General features: G+C 33.9%; 1 protein-coding gene across 1 annotated transcript in view; it reads left to right on the plus strand.

The window, feature by feature from the left end:
• Positions 1-22,065, plus strand: part of LOC144441064 (kelch domain-containing protein 10-like) — a 66,103-nt gene that overhangs the window by 11,969 nt on the left and 32,069 nt on the right. The window contains exon 3 of the mRNA XM_078130589.1: positions 11,623-11,862. Coding sequence (XP_077986715.1) covers positions 11,623-11,862 — 240 coding nt within the window. The remainder of the gene's footprint in view (positions 1-11,622; positions 11,863-22,065) is intronic.

Genomic DNA, 22,065 nt, shown 5'->3' on the forward strand with positions numbered 1-22,065 from the left:
GTGCAGCCATGATGGTTGAATGGTTAGAGTGGCTGGCTTGGCACCTATGCAGTCATGATGGGTGAATGGTTAGAGTGGCTGGCTTGGCACCTATGCAGTCATGATGGGTGAATGGTTAGAGTGGCTGGCTTGGCACCTGTGCAGCCATGATGAGTGAATGGTTAGAGTGGCTGGCTTGGCACCTGTGTAGCCATGAATGGTTGAATGGTTACAGTGGCCAACTTGGAATCTGTGAAGCATGATGGTTGAATGGTTACAGTGGCTGGCTTGAAATTTGCAAGTTGCTGGTTCAAGCGTAGCCACAGTAATTTGTTTCTGAATGCTGAAAACGTTGGTCAACATTTGAACTGTGATTGTGCCCCAGTCAGTAGAATTGGGGACCTGCAATGTGAATGTTTTAATCCAATATGCTTATAAAGGCGACATTGGATTGTGTGCTCCTCAGGGAGTTGAGGAAGTTCTATACATGTAGGGCCTTTGTGCCAATATTGGTCCGTGCCAAGGGTAATAATGGTACAGCAACATCCATTGTGGACTGTGTGCTTTTAGTATTTTATCGATGTAGTTCTATATTTCATTCATCTTTTATCCCATGTTTATGTAATAACCTAAATACTCACAGCAGGAGTAAATATTATAGTGAGTAAAAATCATAGTGGGTATATATATATAAGTAAGAATAAATAGACGTACAGGGACAGAAAATGTCTACTCTTTGATGCACTCAAACAAAGCTAGCTTTTTCCATAGATTGAAAATCTGTAGTGTCAAAAATAGTATCAAAAATACTTCAGCTACACTTGTACATGTATAACACTGTTTGTAGACCAACTTAATGACTGCGTCATAAATGTCTCAGATTCAGTTTAAAAAAAATTTTTTTTTTGATCAACTGAATAAATATATAGATTGAAGACTGCCATTTTGTTTGCAGAGGATTTGTCAAAGAAATGGAAAACTACCTAGACGTACATGTCTGACTTATCAAAGGTAGTTATAGTGTACATAGACTCTACATAACATATACACGCATTTATTATTCAAATACGTGTTGTGGAAGGATTGAACATTGAACAAAAAAGAACTTATATTTGCGATAAGTTTCTAATCTCTGATAGATATAAAAGTTTTTATTTCCCCATAGTAAGCATTTGAATTGAAATTCTATTTCCCATCCCATGTTTGATAACTTTACAATGTAATATTGTGTAGACTGACAGTAGTGACTTGTGCAAAGAATGGTCTGTGAATTCTAATCTAGTATATTGTACATGTATACATGTATACGATGTGTGTGTGTGTGTGTGCGTGTGTGTGTGTGTATGTGTGTGTGTGTGTGTGTGTGTGTGTGTGTGTGTGTATGTGTGTGTTTGTGTGTGCATGTGCGTGTGTTTGTCTGTGTGTGGTTTTTTTTTTGTGTGTGTGTATGTGTGCGTGCGTGTGTTTGTGTGTGTGTATTTAGAATGATTGTATGTAGTCCATAAAGAAACCACATTTAAGTGTATAGTATAAAGAGGCAACAGGAATTGCTAAACAAGTTACTGTTTATTTCTTATTTGTACATTCAAGAATCTAAAATAATTGTGATATCTGCGGAAGCTTGTTTAAATGATACAATGACTTCTATTAAATTCAGACTCCATTGATGGAAGCAAACCATTGATAAACCATTGATAGCCCACGTAGCTGTAGCATTAGAACTAGAATATGATAGATAACCAATTTATAATATTTACCTAATCTCTCTCTCTATCTCTATCTCTCTATCGCTCTCTCTGTCAAAAAAATAATGCATTAACAGGTGTGAAAGATATTTGAAAGAAAAAAAAAAGAATGATATTGAGTGGTTCATTCACACCCACACTGTTATTGAGGAATACAGTAATCCAGTCATAATTATCCACACAGTGTGAAATGCATCAACCGAGAGTATTCCTTGCCAGTTTCTGACTTGATGATTGCCTGCCTTGGGAAATTGACTGCAGTCATCCTATCCAAGCATTTATCTGTCCATCTTTGTAAATGGTTCTAGTCATTATTATCATATCTTTGTTGTCAGGGGGATATGAGTTTTCCATGGAAATCCTATCAATCATTGCCAAGTATTTCATGTCCTTGGTTACCATGGTAACTGTTTCCTCTAGAGAGAATACGATGAACGGGTCGTAGTTCTTACAAAGAAAAAAGAGACAATACACATCTTTATAAAGATGCTATTTAGAAGACTTTGGCGATCTTTTCTAGTCGTTTCTTAGTGGGATTTTGTAACAGTACTTATGGTGAGCTTTTTGATAGACTTTAGAAAAGTGAGATGAAGAATCTAAAGAACATTTATAGTACAAAAAAACCCAAAACAATAACAAGAACCAGGAGTGATATATATATATATATATATATATATATATATATATATATATATATATATATATATATATATATATATATATATATATATATATATATATATATATATATATATATATATATATATATATATATATATATATATATATATATATATATATATATATATATATATATATATATATATATATATATATATATACATACATATACATACATATATATATACATATATATATACATATATATACATATATATACATATATATATATATACATGTATATGTATATATATGTATATATATGTATATACATGTATATACATATATGTATATATATGTATATACATGTATATATATATATATATATATATATATATATATATATATATATATATATATATATATATATATATATATATATATATATATATATATATATATATATATATATATATATATATAATGTAGAAGGCAGAGAGTATAATTTACGTAAAAATTTCCACTGAATTTATCCCTAGTTTGGCTATAGGTTTAGCAGTGGCCCTTTACTTGCAAACCTAACCTTCCTAGTACTCAGACTATTCAAGGGACATTATTGTACAACTGTTGTCGAGCCATGAGGGTTGTAGGTGCAAATTGGTGCCCTGAGAGATTGTGAAGTAACAGCTATTTCCCTCAGGCTGCCACTGGGTGGCCTTGGGAAATGTCTTATAACTTATAGTCATTAGGGGAAATAATTGACACCCAGAGCCTGGATACATACATAAATTGTTTTAATATGTGACTTTTACGTGTCCAAACAGTCACACACACTTTTGGAATTACAAAAAGAAACTCAGCGATAAGTAGAGCATGCATCTCGAACATGACCTCATTGAAAAGAGATTGACTTCCTTGGTTTCACTCACTTTTACCAATTTCGACAAAGTGAGCATTGAACACTAGTAGTAGTACATGCAGTGTGTCAATTTTAAGACCCTTACATAGTTGGTTTTCAAGTATCATACAGTTTTTTGTGTGCACATATAATATGCAAAGATGTTCTGGTTGTTCTTGCAGCCCATAAATTCACATTTAGTTTATGCTGTTTGTGAAAGCATTTATCTGTATTGAACTGTATGTGAGATGTCTTGTACATATATTGAACTGTATGTGAAATGTCTTGTACATATATGAACTGTATGTGAGATGTCCTGTTTATGTATTGAACTGTATGAGATGTCTTGTACATATATTGAACTGTATGTGAGATGTCTTGTACATGTATGAACTGTATGTGAAATGTCTTGTACATATATTAAACTGTCTGTGAGATGTCTTGTACTTATATGAACTGTATGTGAGTTGTCCTGTATATGTATTAAACTGTCTGTGAGATGTCTTGTACATATATTGAACTGTCTGTGAGTTGTCCTGTATATGTATTAAACTGTATGTGAGATGTCTTGTACATATATTGAACTGTCTGTGAGTTGTCCTGTTTATGTATTGAACTGTATGTGAGATGTCTTGTACTTATATGAACTGTATGTGAGTTGTCCTGTTTATGTATTAAACTGTATGTGAGATGTCTTGTACATATATTGAACTGTCTGTGAGTTGTCCTGTTTATGTATTGAACTGTATGTGAGATGTCTTGTACTTATATGAACTGTATGTGAGTTGTCCTGTTTATGTATTAAACTGTATGTGAGATGTCTTGTACATATATTGAACTGTCTGTGAGTTGTCCTGTATATGTATTGAACTGTATGTGAGATGTCTTGTACATATATTGAACTGTATGTGAGATGTCTTGTCCATATATTGAGCTGTCTGTGAGATGTCTTGTACTTGTATGAACTGTATGTGAGTTGACCTGTATATGTATTGAACTGTCTGTGAGATGTCTTGTACATATATTGAACTGTCTGTGAGTTGTCCTGTATATGTATTGAACTGTATGTGAGATGTCTTGTACTTATATGAACTGTATGTGAGATGTCTTGTACATATATTGAACTGTCTGTGAGTTGTCCTGTTTATGTATTAAACTGTATGTGAGATGTCTTGTACATATATTGAACTGTCTGTGAGTTGTCCTATATATACTTGTATGAACTGTACAGTGTAAGTGAGATGTTCTTTACTCATGTATGTGATTATGATGACTGCAACATACACACAGGGATTTTCCTATGCATTTCTGTACATGTATTGTATATGTATATGTTCAAAATACATGAACTAGATGGTTTGGTATACAAAATATATGTAGAAAAATATGAAATATGAAACCAAGCCCACACTGCAGATAGATAACAATATTATGTAAAGTCAATGACCATGGGTGATAATGACACACATTCAACATAGTTGAATTGTATACATCATTTTACATGTCTTTATTGATCATTATAGTATTTCCACCCCGTGTCATGATGGAGTTTCGTTGATTGACTTTTGCTAGCTGACACGTTAAGAGTAATACACATATTAGATACAGTTTTATTGACATTCATTCACACTTACAGACTGAACCAGTAATACATTGAGTAATGTTAGTTATAGCATAGGTGGATTAGGACAAAGAAATTAACCTAGCTAAAATAACTTAATTTTGTTACTGTTATTTATTTTGTAACTCTACAGAAATCCTTAAAGTAAAAGATTTTAACAGTTCAGCCTGAGGTTTGAATAAGATCAATGCCTTAAATTTGATTAAATTGTATGTGGAAACTTTAACAAAAATGGTATTTTATTTTATTTTGAATTTATGTAGTGACCTGATGGTGCTTTGTAGACTGGGCAAAAGCTAGACAGGGCACTTAAGAAAACCTATAAAGTTGAGATGTGTTGAGACTACTGTGCAACCTGTGAAAGTGCCTTGGGGACAGATTTCCCCAAAAAATTGAAGTTTTGCATAGTCTGGATGCCAACCACGTCTGATCTATCAGGACAAAAAATTGTTCAACCAATCAGTGAACCCCAATTGTTATAGTGCTGTAAACAGTGTATAAGTAGCGTCCTGAGCTGACACATATACCATATTTGGACATTACATAACTGCCCCAATACATACTAACTTTATGAGGGATTGTGTTATTGGTTAGAATTTTGTGATTGATTAACAAAGACATGATGTTAATGACTGCGTGGGTGGCTGTGGATGAATTTTAAATTGCATCTCATGCATCTCAGGACTTCTAGAATAACGACTTTGACTATACTGTAAGTGGAGGTGTAAATCGTAACAATACCGTACAGGAACTAGACTAAGTTTTGTGAATCTCTCCAAAGTTTGACATATTGAAATTTTGGATCCAGTGTCATGTTTCTGTGGAAATCATCATTCTTTTATTCTCCCACTACACAGCATGAAAATTTGGTGGCCATGTTGTATTCCACAATGGATTAATTCTGATATCATTTTGACTCTTTAAACCTACACTACCTGCAACTTGGACATTTTTACATCGTCAAATAACCACAGATATTTTCACTAAAAATTGGTCAATTACTTATAAAAAGACATTGTATATGCTAATTAGTGGTCAACATTATCTGTATGTAGTGTAGTGGCAAGTTTAAATCTTGAGCAAAAGCTCAGTTTTTGAATCTGCAGTCGTTTTTCGATTAGACAACCACAATATATTCACTGAAATCTTTCAGAATACCAATAGATAGAATTTAATTTAGACATCATACATGTTACATGTAATCAGGGGTCAATATTATCAATAAGCAGTACAGAATATGTTTGAAATCATGATCGCCCTTGAGGGCGCAGAATTTTGGGTGCGGACCCAATAATCTATTTGATTTGTATTGTTTTGTATACAGCTACAAAAAATACGTTTACCCACAGGTGATGCAATACTGTTCATTATGCATAATATTATGAGATCTGTTATTGTACTTAACAAAACATTTTCAAGAAAGTGTTCCAGTTGAAGCTAGTGCAGCTTTGATTTATAAAACAAGGTAGGCCATGATTTTTGTTCTTGAATGGATTGGAGTTATCATGAGCAAAGTGACAGCGAAATTTTAAAACTTTGTTTACGAGGTGTGTCCTATGTTAAAGTCTATTTCCTTTTTGGATCTGTGTCAAAAATTGCATTAGGAAGGTAATGCACTCCAATCTTGCGTGTGGGATTCACACATGATTCAGAAAAAGCTGGACTGAAAAGAATCTAGTCTTTTTTTTGTCATCTGTGGAGTGGATTGACCTTTCTGCTCCAGTTTGCATGTGAAGTGTACTGACGTCGATGCAATCCTGTCTGTCAATCCCAATATAAACTGTCTTATGAATAGTGTCTGATTGGGTACTGTGCCTCTCCTCCACCGATCTTGACAGCTGTGAACGATGTCAGCTCTAAGTGATGCATGAAGGGCTTGATAAGGACTGAATATTTCATGACATGGTAATCATCACCAGGTGCATATAATAATTATCAATATTTTCATGGTGCGTTTCCTCGGGCAGGTGTTTAAGACTCTATTTTCGGATATTACCCTTCCCCTGTGGTCATTGTGAAACCTTGTTATGCTTCTCCCGTAGGGCTTTACGTTTTGATGAGCTGAGGAAGTGGTATCCCATCCAATCTCAAGTGATCTGAAAATGAGTCTGTGACATTGTAATTTCACTGAAAGGATTTCTTAGCGGTTGAATTTTGATATTATATGCGTGGTATCTGTGCAAAGATCTCTCTCGTCAGTTGGTGACAGTAATCGATGAAGCAATGCATTCATCACTCCGGCTGTCTTGTCTGTCACTGTAGTGTGTATCCAACACCTTCTCTGATATGATAGGCTTCATGCCCCAGACTTGTTTTTCACAATTTCAAAAGAATTATGTGAGAATGTTACTTTCATATCTTTGAATAGGATCCTCCCAAACCATTTACTGGATGAAGGCAAATGTACTGTGCAAGTCTGAAATTGTCTGTGATTTCACTTCCCAAGATAGTAAAATTGTTGTTCAAAAGAGAATAATGGTAGATTGTTCCCTCTGTATTCAGGCCCAAATCTGTTCTCTCCATGTTTAATAGGCACATACATTGTGATATTGCTGCAATAGAAACATGAATGAATGAAACATTCACAAGAAAAAAATAACTTATATACATTGTATCTAAAATTCTGAATTTGAATTTATGACACATTTAAAATTTATTAGTTCTGAAATTTTGAATGAAATTGTATTAAATTTGCATTCAAAAAGTTGGAATATTTGATTCTTAGAAAATAGAATGGAAATCAAAATTATACTGGTTAGAAATATAGAAAAAAAGTGTGAAAGATCACCTAGTTTTAACTTGATACAGACAAAGGTGTGAAAGATCCCCTAGTTTAAACTTGAAACAGACAAATGTGTGAAAGACCCCCTAGTTTCAAATCCAATGACTTCCCAAGTCATTACCTTTAATGCATGTAGTTAGACGTAGCTGTCTGACAGTTAGAAATATTTGAATTGTAAAAAAAAGATAGATGTGATAAATACACAAAGAGGAAAATGCTACCCACACGTTTTTTGAAACTCCGGAACGAATGATTGCTTGTCAAGACAATAATTTCGAGAATAATTACTAGCTGATATATTTGGAAAGCAAGTAGTTTGGAAATAGACTGGGATTATTACTATTATTACCATGTCACTTGATGTCAACGTTTATGAGCTACATGTACCGAGCATAAAAACCTTGCGTTATGCTTTAATTTTTACTCTACTTTATAGACAGTAGAACAGATTATTTGAATGGTAGGTGTCACATAGCATTCACTTTAACTTGTGCATAAACTACTGCATACAGTGTGCGCTGTGTGATGATATTTCCCTAAACATGGGTCCATTTTTTTCCAACTGAGAACCCCACAAACATAAAGTCAATAAGACATGTAGTTCAATTCTCAAATTAAAGGCAACACTGCCTTCAAAAAGTGTTACAAATAATGCCTACTGAGCATCTACTAGTGTGCCATTTGGTCCTTATATATGGGTCTGACAGGATGTATAGGTATATGTGTACATGTACCTTGGCCGTATAAGGATTTGGGATTTATGTTGGATTTTTAATTTATAAAACAATTTTGTCATGGCTTCCTACTTGAAAAATCAACGTGAAACAACATATATGACAGACCAAGTCTGTGTTTGTGGCTCCATACATTCCAAAAAGCTAAAAAATGTATTTAAAAAATTTTGTTATTGTACATGTACGTGAAAGATTTTACACATTTATTTATCATTTGCAATGTATTGAGTTACAAACAGAGACTCGGTCAATGTGGTTTCACACTGATTTTTCAAGTAGGAATACATGATAAAATTGTTTTATAAATTAAAAATAAAAAATAGATACCCAGTTCTCGTGGCCACTTTAATAATAGTGGATCCCCCTTTTTTTTTGCTGAAAAAATTATGTCCTCAGAAAAGGATAGATGTTTGGAACCTGCCTAAATTTTTTCCAATGTACACAATGTCATATATAATTGTACTTCTAAGTTCTTTTAAATGGAAATCAATAACAGGGCAAATTATCAGATATTTAAGGTTTTTTTTATTGATAATCACACCAAAAATGATGTACTTTAATGTATTTTTGTCTATCAATGTGTCTTAAGAGCAAAATGTTAATGAAAATAGCAAATGATGTAAATGGTACCGTGATTTCATTAAGTTTTAGAGTAGGTAGGGATTTTGTTAATGCAGGTGGACACTAATAACTAAGTAAATTGTATAGGATTGGATAGGTCTAGTACACTGTATAACTTAAGTAAGACTTTTGATAGATCATTACAGTAACATATAGCATACTTTACCTGTTTTATCAGGTTTCATTTTAGCAGGTTGTGGTTAAACTCGTTGTGTATTGTGTGTGCAGCTACAAGTGTATCATGTATGAGAACTGGCATTATTATCCACTACATTTAGACTACCTAGTAACTGTAAAATTTTGCAGCAGTATTGTTTGGTAGTATTAGAAGTGAATCTATGTATTAAACACTAACTAATTTTGTTGGACAGTATTATTACTATGATGTGCATAATTGACAAAAGCAGGAAATGTGAAAGATTGGAAACAGCATGTTAAAGGTTATGTTTTCTGATTGTTGGTTTGTGCTGACATGTGTGCTAGCCAGTGTATGCTAAAACACAGATACAACAGTGGCAATCAAGGTCTCAGTTTACTAAGATAGACACAGACTAAAACTATTGTAAGTTGTGATTTGTTTGCAGTGGTTTTGATGACATCTTGGATCTCGAAGTGTACATTTTGGGACTTCCAGTATTTTTACTATCTTGAATACACTTTACAGGGTAGTTTCTATTCTTACAACAGAGGCACCGCTATCACCCACTTGTCTAATCTACCGCACCCAACAATAAAAGTTTTAGTTTGTGTCTATCTTAATAAACTGAAACACCAATTGTCACTGTAGTAGTGTGACTCAAAGAAATCAAACAGAAAGTGAACTCAAGAAGAGGGAAAACTGAAATTTAGTTTTAATATACTTCCGGAATTTGATTTCACTGGTATGTGTATAAACGGTGAACAATTTGTGTAATAATACGTTCTTGTATCACGACCAAGCGTTCTAGATTACTTACGAGTAACGTTTTGCCTGTTCAAGTCAACAGGCTTTTGTGTGAAACTGTCTGTTTGCTGGCTTAGCTGCTATTTAGTCGTTGCACATGAAAGAAACTATCAACAGTAGATACAAATACAAAGAAGAAAAGAAAAAGGAAAAAGTGCAACAATAGTGCGTTTATCTAGTATGCTGTCAGTGTTACTGACTGTAATTTCCAGCTTGATGTTGCCTTGAATTAATCACCAGGTTGCTTGAACAGCCAATTTTGCTAAAAGTGAGAGAGCTTCTGAAGAGAGCTGATGAAAAGAGGTATCCAATTCCATTGAGTCAGGAAATTGGGTTGGCAAAGTGTGGAAATACAGCACTTGTATTAGCTCATCGTGTCTTGCTTTATCAACTTAATTTAACCAGTTAATGTTGTGTGCTATACAGTCAAAGTAGACAATTAAAGGAGAGGAAGATGATTAGAAACACCCATTGGAATTCAGAAAATGAGAAAAAATAATTAAAAGAGCCCAATTACTATTCGTGTGTATTCATCTAGTAGGTTTGTGGAATGTACAAATAAGGGAGAGAGAGAGAGAGTGTGTGTGTGTGTGTGTGTGTACTAGGCAGTTATTCATCTGTAGCGATGCAAAACAAACTGAAATCTGAGAGAGATTTGTGACTTTGTGAGCGATGAATGACAATCATACTATTAAAGACGCTCTGTTTGTGACTTTGTAGAATGCTGAGTATACATGTACGTACATTGAGTATTGTACAATTTTTATTTGAAGTTGCAGTTTTAATAGGAAGCGTAACTGTGTGTAGTAAAAAAAAAAAATCTCTAAGCTGATTCTATAATAGTCAGTATTGCTTTAACCATAGAATTAAACTAAACAGTACAGAAAAAGTAGTCAATATTAGATCATTTGCTTGAATGAAATGTTAAAAGTGATGTTTGTAATGCAGCTAATATACTGCACTAGACTAGAGGGAAGATGAATATATCAGTAGTCCCATCATGTTAAGCACTGTTTTTGAACAGAACAGAGTTTTTTAGGAAAACATTTTTGTTGAAAGTTATTTTCCATGTTTTTATAATATCTGCACTATTGAAGTTCACCACTTGCATTGCATGATAAAAAATATAGCAGCATTTTGTTGAATGTTAATTTTTTAGTGTGTGGATATTATGATAATGAAATCTAATATTGATACATTGTGTATTTTGATTGTATTCAGATTCAGATTGCACACATATCTTTGTTATCTCGAATCTTTTATTTCATGCTGTGCATTGCTGTTGTTGTTGTGTTTTATGTGTTGTTGCTCTGTGTTGTGTTTTCATGCATTGTATTGCATTGTGTTACTTTGTTACTGTAAAATTGCTTTGTATGTTCTGTGTTTTGTGTGTTGTGATTGAGTGTGGTGTGCTGAGTAGTGGTGTCACCGTGTGTGGCTTGACAGTGCAATGTTGCTTGGCATTGTGTTGTGTTAAAGTGGGAGCCATTGGGAGGCGCGGGGGGGGGGGGTCATCTGGAAAGTGTAACATGACTGTCTTAAAAGTTTGTATTTCATTTTTGAAATAACAATCATACATAATTATACTTCAGATATTGATGTCTTCCAGTCAGTTTCCATATAACCCCTCCTACCTTTATCTTAAACGTGCATGTTCCATCTGTTCTTATTACTACAGCTGTGGTGTTTTAACTTTGCCACTGGTCTATGGACAGAAGTGGACACATCAGGTCACATGCCAGAAGAGTTGGCATCTATGTCTATGCTACTAACTGGTAATACAATGTTAGTCTATGGAGGTACAGGGTTTCCATTTGGTCAAGCCAGCAGCCATAACCTCTATGCATTGAACATCAAGAACAAAAGTTGGACCACAATAGCTTGTAGTGGCGATGCTCCAATACCCACCTATGGACAGGTATGAATTTATTCCTTCATAACTTAAATATTATAGCAGTGCAGAGACTTACCTGTATATGTATATGACTGATCTCTGCAAGGGGAGACACAATTTCACCTGTTTTTTTATATATATTGAACACTGTTAAAGTTAAACACTGAACAAGTGGGCAGGAGTAAATACCTGATGTTTACTAGGCACAAATACCCATAATTGTACAGGACATGTAAACATATACTATTTCTTCATAAATTTAGATGTCACATCTTTCTGTCCAAAGACGTCCCTGCACACAACTGATCCATGCAAAAAGGAGTACACTTTCACCCCTTTATAATGAACGTTATTGTAGTTAGAAATATATCAGGCGGAATAAGCACCTGATGCTAATGAAGGCGCAACAACTGCTCACATTTGGGGCAGTAATATAATATATGATATTATTCCTCCATAAACTTAATTATCCCATGGTTCTATCCAAAGACAGGATGTACATGTGTATGACTGACTGATGTGTTCAAAAGGAATACACTTACACCTCTCTATAATGAACACTGTTGTAGTTAGAGTCTTGTCTTCCGTATTATATTTCCTATAGAGTACACGCACACAAACACACACATCTATAGCCTTAATGAACACCTATATTGTCATAGATTGTATGTACTACTGTACATTATTCGTTCCCACTTCAACTTGCAAACACATAAAAGTGAACATGTACAGTATGCAGTGCTGTTTTTGTGGTTGATACATGGCTAATCAAATGAATGTTACATTCTATGACCATACATGTAGTGTTTACAGATAGTAAAGACACATTTAGCCATGACCAGATATAGCCTGAGTGAGTGAGTGAGTGAGTGAGTGTGTGTGTGTGTGTGTGCGTGCATGCATGCATGCATGCATGCATGCATGCATGTATGTATGTATGTATGTATGTATGTATGTATGTATGTATGTATGTATGTATGTATGTATGTATGTATGTATATTCATATTCAATTTTATTGACGAATTCTTTTTAAAAAGAACATTGCCAAAACACACATACGTACAATTACAAAGAAACATGTATGTATGTAGAAAGAAATGCATAAGGAACTTGTGAGACAGTGTGTGTGTATGGGTGTGTGTGTGTGTGTGTGTGTGTGTGTGTGTGTGTGTGTGTGTGTGTGTGTGTGTGTGTGTGTGTGTGCGTGTGCGTGTGCATACACGTACATACATACAAAATGTACATATGTCTGACTTCTGATATTGGTGTCCGTGTAATATTGTTATTATCATTAATTTCATTAATAATAACTTTGCAAAGATTCTGTTAGATTCTGATAACTCAAATACACACACTCTTCAAGGGGGTTAATTTGGCTGGAAAAAAAATGCATTTCATTGCATTGGGCTTTGATAGTGTTTTTCATGGCAAGGGGAGAAAACAGCGCAAGGAGACACAAAAAATGTTTTTTTCCTTGCCGGCGAATGATATGTCAGTATTAATTCCAAACTCAGAGTATAAATGATTTACCTACTTAGTACAAGGAGAGTACAGAAAGAATGTCTAGGTAAACACTCTATAGATACAATTCCATAACACTCCAGTCAACATAAAACTAATGATTTATTCATATTTGCTAATAGGGTCTTCTTTCCCTAGAAATTCTCTTTCAAGTAAATGATTTGTATAAATATAAAAGTATCAGGTCACACTTACACGTGATGTCAGCGATACAAACAGTTTGTAGATACTATCATGTGATCAAAAATATACAAAAAAATCTCTAGCATCCACATATTTTATACCATACTATGTATTATTAGTATTAAAGGCAATTATGTTCAATTTTTTTATTATTTTTTTATTTGTCATCTTCAGCACAAGATGATAAAAATGATTGTAAATTATGTTTGACCTTGACTCATTTGCAAGAATTTCAATTCAACTGCTCATCTCATCATAGCATTCAATTTCATTGTAATTCTTTGAATCTTTTTTGGCCTGTTGTTTTCGATAAATATAATAAGACCCCCCCCCCCCCACCCCCACCCCCCCATCCCCACCCCCTCCGAGACTGAAATAAGTGTCAGTATTGGAGCTCAGGGTATTTACACTCCTCATGCTTGGGAGGTTTTCTACTGCACTTTCACTTACACTACACTGCCATATGTCATCGGGTTATATTATATTATCTAAACTAAGTTGCCCACCTGTTGATTACAGGCCAACAGTGTAATTGGGTTAAGGTACGTAATATATACACTGATGTGTGTATGCTAGAGATGTGACAGCACACTGCATGCATATGGAGGAATTGTTGAATATCAAAGTCAGAGATAAAACAATAGATAGACAAATGGAGAATATGAAAACAGTCTTGGAACAACACTTTATCCGTTTGCTTTGCCAGCATTGTACAGAAGTAGACGTTATAACATGGCTAATACATGTATATAGTTTCTAAACACAGTGAATAACTTCATGTCACAACAAACAAATCTTTGAGCTACAGTTTTATCTTTAACTTTGCCTCAGTAGTAATTCATCATAAAAAACAACCCAGCTGGAATCTTCGACAAGTTTCACACCTGAGCAGGCTTCATCAAGAAGTTTGAATTATAAATTGAATGGAACTATAAATATTGTAAAGAATATTAAAACATGCATGAATATTACAAACAGAACATCAACATAGAATATATGCCCTAGATTAAATTAAAGAAATAAAAAGTGGGAAAATATACTTATTAAATCTATTATTAATAAAAAAAGAATGGTAGCAGCTAATTATGGTATTAGCCTATATCACAAACATGCAATGATTACAACATTTAGAGACAACAAAGTAGTGTACCTGACTACATGTAAGTGGAATCAGGGGGCTAGGCAATTTCAAAGAACTAGAAAATAAAACTAAATTTATTACTCTTTTTAACTCTGATCAAAAAGACACTTACTTATGGCACTGGCAACTTTCATAAAATCAGAACTTATCAAGTTTGAAAGACATTCTACAGAGTTAAATGAAATACATTACATTTATCTATTACCTAAAGTTTGTACTTTCATATAAACCTTATTTTGTTAACTATTATTGACTCTACATGTAGTTGATGTATTTACTAGTTTGTTTTAGCACTAAACACTTATTGCAGAAAATCCAAAGAAGAAATGTAGTTTTCTTAATGGATGCAATAAAGATTCTGTTCTGTTCTGTTCTGTTCTGTTCTGTTATGTTCTCTTCTCTTCTACTCTATTCTGTTGTATTGTATTGTATTGTATTGTATTGTATTGTATTGTATTGTATTGTATTGTATTGTATTGTATTGTATTGTATCGTATCGTATCGTATCGTATCGTATCGTATCGTATTGTATCGTATCGTATCGTATCGTATCGTATTGTATTGCGTTCTGTTCTGTTCTATTCTATTCTATTCTATTCTATCCTATCCTATCCTATCCTATTCTATTCTATTCTATTCTATTCTATTCTATTGTATTCTATTCTATTCTATTCTATATGACAAGTTCATCTTTTACTTTGCTAACATTCATATAATCTTGTATATAGTGATCATATAATCAAAGGTCTTGTAATCTTGGAATAGATTCAGATACTTTATTGGCATAAAAATTAATTGGGATGTAAATATTCACATGCACTTCTTAATAATTAATATACAGGATAAAAATGAGGAGATGAAAAACAACTAAGATAAAAGTGAAACTCAGGGACTCATTTAAAAATTGAATTGCAGAAGGGTAATAGCTTTTCAGAAAACGTTCTGAGGATTTCTTTATACTATGATAACACCGACCAGAGGGTATAAAAGATTAAACCGCAGTGTTATGGTATCTACAACTTTTGTGATATTATATACAAATGTCTGGAGGCACAAATTAGCATGGGTTTACTGCATCAACACAACAACAAATGAAAGATAAAAAAAAAATTCTACGAGAAGGTTCACATAATCTTGGAATCATAGTTTTATCTCTGACTTTCCTAATGTTGTAAACAAATAGGTACAAGTTACAAATTGCAAAAATACAGCATGGGTTTACTGCCGCATCAAAAGTGTCAAATAGGATAAAAAATTTGTGTGATGAAAAATATTCAATTTAAACATTCTTGGAGTGTCTTTACATAGAGGCACAATTTAGCATGGGTTTTCGGTACCAAAAGCAAGACAGAATATAAATGAAATGAGAAGGCAGTTTTGTGTGTTATCATCATCTATGCCACACAGCACATGTGCTTTTACTGTTGTTGCAATTCGTATTCTAAATTGTGTTTGCTAGGGTTTCAGAATCTTTATGAACATCAGTATATCTAATAAGCAGAGGGGGAGGAGGGGACTATGTTTTAAAACTTGCATATATTTCCATGTCATGATTTATGGGGGATTGGTTGGGCATGGGGTGAAAACCTGGGGAACTGTTGTAGAATGAAAGTACTTACAATATGTATATAACTATATGGGATCATATAAGACTCAGGATTTTTAGATTTTTATCCTACAAGGTATCAAGGTACATGTACAGGTTTGAAACAAGATTTTCAACTGTTGTAAAAGGTAATCCAGAATCCTCTTGTACATGCCATCCTGTTTTAAATTCATTGTAATGACTCGAGGGATTAATAAATGTACATCACATCCCATGTTAAGATTTCATCTGCTTTCGTTAATTACTCAATTAGACAGTGTTTATCATCATTACAGTTTCATTAGTCAAGACAGGGTAAAGTTATTGTCATCTATTTAATTAGTTTCTTTAAATTATACACACATTTAAGGAAGGAAACCATAGTTCTTTACGGATACTGGTGTGTGAGTAGAAATATTCAGTTTTATGACAGAGTCCCTGGAATGAGGTGTGAGTCAAAGTGTTGTTGTGTAATCGCTGTATTTACAGGAGTGTCTGTGACGGTCCCTGCACTAGATTGAAGTGTAGCAGAAAACACAAGCATGACTACAAATTCCCCAAGTTCACACATTGGAAGTAATGCATCATGGGATTTTGTTATTATTAAAATTTAAATACACTTTGTTGATCAAAAACAACACATTTCACAAAAAAAATATAACTGTGCATTAGACTTGTGGTGTGATTTCTTGTCCATATGTTGTCAGTATTACACTGTATGTGTAGTGAAAATACCAATAGTATGAGTGGACACTGATGCAAGTGTAAGTACGTTATAATTCTGCATGTCGTTTGAATAATTACAGAAATCAACGAAAAAATAGTTTTGAGTGGGAGGGTATATACAATGTAATGTGCACATTATTTTACATAATATGTTGCTATTATAAAAAAAACTCCACTGATAATTAGGAGACTTTCTGTTTCAGTTTGGTGCAAATCCATTTTATACTTTGTATGGTGTGTTTGCATAGTAATGTGTGTGTGTGGGTGTGTGTATGTCTGTCTGTCTGTCTGTGTGCAGATGTGGGTATATGTGTGTGTATGAGGGTGTGGGTACATGTGGGTATGTGTGGGTGTGAGTGTGTATATGGGAAGGGGTGGGGGTGGGTGCGGGTAGATGCATTTATGTATGTGAGTTGGTGTCTGCATGTACATGCATCTATACAATGTATGCATGCATGGATGTATGTGTCTGTGTACTTGAAGAAAAAACCTGTTTAAAGAATTGAAGGAATAATTCCTGAGAAGAATGTATGTCAGTGAGAAACTTTTGCCTCGGCAGCTATGTATTTTGGCCAAAACTTTCACCAGAGAGGTTTGAGTATTATGGTACTAGTATATCATGTTACAGCAGCTTTATACGAAAGAACAGATGGAGCTTATCGTTGAGTCCATTAATCAGTTAGATTAACTGTGTTTTATACAAAATAGAAAGCATTTGAAATTGTCAGAATCTTTGCTTGAATGCATACAAAAGATCAGATGAAAGCTTTTACAGTTGCTGAGAAGCTATTATGATGTAAGAGGGTTTTTCACTTGGTGCAAATGTTCTGTTTAATGTGTCCCCGAACTAGCCATTCGTGACATACTTACCATGCTTGCAGGGAATGTGCTTGCTTGCATTTCCGACTGAATTTTAATTCTTTCCTGTATTACCTGGAGGTGTCAAATCTACGGTTTGTGCTATCTGGTTTCATAATGAATTATTCATTGTGATGGCCTTGTGAGACAGTAAGTTGAGACAGTTGCTATCAAATAATCCATGCTAAAAGAATTATGACCCCATAAATCCAGTAACTGCTGTTACCTTATTAGTCTCTATTTCCAGTTGGCCATAATACATGCCTCAAGTCAGAAAAGGGATACTGTTTAGCATGGATGTGGCACTGTGGTACAATGACGATTTACTGGACTTTCAACTGAACTCCTGCCAAACAGTATTTTACCATCAAATTACGGCTATCAATTCTTTTTCTTTCAATCGGCTGTAAATTCTCATCCATGCCTTCAATGCCTGTGGATTGATTTGTAAGATCTGTGTCTGTTGTACCAACGACAACACATTTATAAAAGAAAAAAAGCACAGCCTGACATCACCGTGTTGTACTTTTTTAGCCTCTCTAAAGCATCGGCTGTTATCCTCGATACTGAGGATGAGAGATTGTCAAAGTCAAGTTGATTTTTTGATTTGATGTATGGTTTACAACTTTGGTAAAATTTTGGTGTTTTATTTGATCAAATGAATAACCTTAAAACTACAGAGCAGATTGTTTTAGTATTTGATAGGGATATTTCTAGTAGTGTCTAAATGATGCATTATTCAAGATAAGATGTTTGGATTTACAGTATGCAAATGTTGTCGTAAAAAATTTGAAAGTTGGTATTGTAGTACATATGATGGTATATGGTACAGCATCAGAATTTGAAAGATATATTGCTTGTAAGTGGTCAAACATGACAACAGTTTTAAGTCCAGCCTAGCCAAATGTTTATTTCATAGGTATGTAAATTGGGTAAAATGGGATTTTGGTCAAATGACTACTTCCACTTAGATTGCTATAATTACTGGGTGATTGTTAAAGGTTGTTTTGGGGGTTGTATGCATTCCAAATCAAGAACCATAGCAATCCTAATCATGCCATAGCAACTGCTTTATAAAGAGTTTTAAACCAAATTGAATATGCTTACATGTATACAGGTATTAAATATTAAATGCAGAAATTGAGCGTTCCAAGAGTGACACAAATATTATATTACCAACTATGACCATGCCCCTAGCAACTACTTATAAACAAAGGTATGTAATGGCCCAAGTAAGTATGATTCTGTGTAGACCAACAAATAATCATTCTAAAACTGAAAAGAAAAGTTAGATTATAGCACTCATGATCATGTCCACACATTCTAAAATCATAACTATAATCCCTAGCAACCATGACAACGGCTATAGCAACTACAATATTAACTGATCACGTGGCAACAGTGAATGTTAAATTACACTAAGTCTTACAGTCTGTTGTGTTATAATGCCAGTGATGCAATTTTTCTCTTTTCTGTTTGATATCTTTTTCAGTTTTAGCACAAGTGAACTGAAGTTCAGTAGTGCTACATGTATAAGCATGGTATAGTTTCTGTCCGTGTGTGTGTGTGTGTGTGTGTGTGTGTGTGTGTGTGTGTGTGTGTGTGTGTGTTTCTTTGTGTGTGCACACGCACAGACATACGTGTGTGTTTGAGTGCATGCATGTGTGTGTGGGTGTCTGTAATAGTCAAAAAACAGCTGGACTTATTGCCTTGATATTTGGTGTTGAATATTTCTTTCGGTGTCTAGTTGGGAAATTGTTGAGAGCAAAATGATTACACAATAGATATTATGTGAATTTGGTTAAAGATAAGTGATATTTCTATGTATGGTAATTGTTTCATTGACTGTATAGTTTGTCTCATGATGTCTACATTGTTGTGTAGAAAGATAATAAAAGAAACTGTTCAAGACATGACTTTCCACTAAAACTCAGATTTATATATTTTTGAAGTGGTTTCCTCTGATTTGACCTCACCTACCTAATTCTATGTAAAGCAACAACTGAAATGCATTTTATCGGAGCAATGCACCCTTCAGTCTCACTTTGTGCATATGTAGGGATGAATGGGTCACCATCCATTACAAACAGTATATACCCTTGTGTATAATCCATAGTTTTGAAGAACAGAATATGCTATACAATGTAATCTTTGAGTAAAAAAATAGCTACCGGCAGCTAGTTCTTCCTGCCCATCTTCAGTATCTACAGAGATTCAAGGCCATCAGATCTACTGTATATTCACATTTTTATGAAAGTTTCTTGAATATGGATTACTTTTTCAGGAGCAATCATAAAAAAACAAACAGAACTGCTAACATGACAACGAGTTTGATGACGTCTAGTTTTTGTCATTATGAATTAAACAGGAGCTCAACATTTTGAAGACGCAGATTAAGTCAGATTCCGAAGACTGCAGCTTAAAGATTTATATCTTGTCATTCTGTTTTTCCTGCAGCATTTTATGAGTGTTCAATGTCCTTTGTGCTTATATCAGAGATTTACGTGAACAACCATCATGTACATTGTAATGTACAGGTTTTCAGATATGACAAACACGGCATCGATGTTAGATTACTTTTTGTTCTTTTATGGTTTGTATGTTTTTTTACGATTAGGTCCCGATTGTCTGGATTACGTCAAGAAAAAAGTGCGTTAACGAGATATTACCAATAAGCTAGCATTTTAGTCAGTCTTATTTCCGTTTTAAGTCTTCCTATAAGCTATTTGCTACAATTTTATCGACACACAGTATGCGAAATTTGAACTACTGTCTGTCTTGGACCAAATTCTAAGGTTGTAAGAAAATCAAAGAAAATTTTGTGTCTTTTTTTTTTTTTTTTGAAATATTAAATCCACAGATGCAGACTTTGAGAATACAGTGTATATATCATTAAGTAGGATTATTAAAATTCAGGTGTGAAAAACTGAAAACTCTTCAAAAAGGTGGTCCAGAACAATAGAATAATCCTTACGGCTCCATTAGTAAGACAACACTAATGTGAGAACCTTGATTGAAGTCCCGGCCTGTGTAACCGTATATTAATGCTCTAATAGATATTTCCAGACATTTTAATGTACATAGATGTACATTTTTGTATATACTAATAAGTAGTTACCACAGCAACAGTTATTCTAGAATGCACATTGAGAGCTTCGCATATTTGATTTCTAAGATCTGTTTCACATACGAAATGTACAATAAGATCTGTTTCATATGAAATTTACAGGTTATTAATTTAAATCAATATGTCATTGAATGAAGATTCATTCCGTTGACAGCATCCTTACAAAAGTAAGTTTCACTAATAAAAAGATGAAATTGATAGAAGGCTTGAGGGTTGCTGTCAAGTGGTTGGCAAAAAAAAAAAAGAGCCTTCAGATAATGATAAAGTCATAGTTAGTTTACGGCACACGCCAAATAGATATCAGTGAGGAAGATATATTCTACTGTTATTGTAATTTATGTAGTACTTATTTAGAAGTCAGCCCAGAATAGAAAAAGAGTACCGAGGGTCAGAGGTCAATCAATTTACTGATTGAATAACGATCATAAAAATCAAGAATTCTCATTTGATGACGTTGGTTGGAGATACGGTCATGTAGATGCAAGACAGGTGATATCTGCAAATCATGATATGGGCTATAGGGTTTGATAAGATTCACAAGGGGTTTTGCTGGTTGCTGGTTAAAAAAATTTTTGGTTCCGGTTACCTGACCCCCACCTAGTTTTTCACTGACGATCCTAAATTTATTTTTAGTTTTATGTATTCAAGAAAAAATAAATAAAATCACAAAAATTGTGAAGTCTCACAAGAAATAGTGGATGCGGAAACTGACATCAACTTAAAAAGACAATATAAAACTCTCCGTCCAAGACCAATAAGTAAACACAGAGACCATATGGGAAACAATGGAAAACATAAGTACCTGAACTAGACACTCACACATGAAAAAAAAAATCTACCTACCCCACTTTATATTCTAAAATTGACCGTAATCGGAACCACACAATCTATATTTTTTTAGACGTGACAGGAGTTGAAATTTGCATATATGCCAAAAAAATAATGACTAAGGGTGAGTGATCATAACAGGACCAACATGAGGGGAGATGGTGCAGAATATATTAAACCTTGATAACCAATCAAATTGCATGTATCATAAATTAATAACACCTGGTTTTGTTATTTCTAAGTAGCTATTTGCTACC

The sequence above is a fragment of the Glandiceps talaboti genome, chromosome 1 (genome assembly GCF_964340395.1).
Source record: "Glandiceps talaboti chromosome 1, keGlaTala1.1, whole genome shotgun sequence".
NCBI classification, from domain to species: domain Eukaryota; kingdom Metazoa; phylum Hemichordata; class Enteropneusta; family Spengelidae; genus Glandiceps; species Glandiceps talaboti.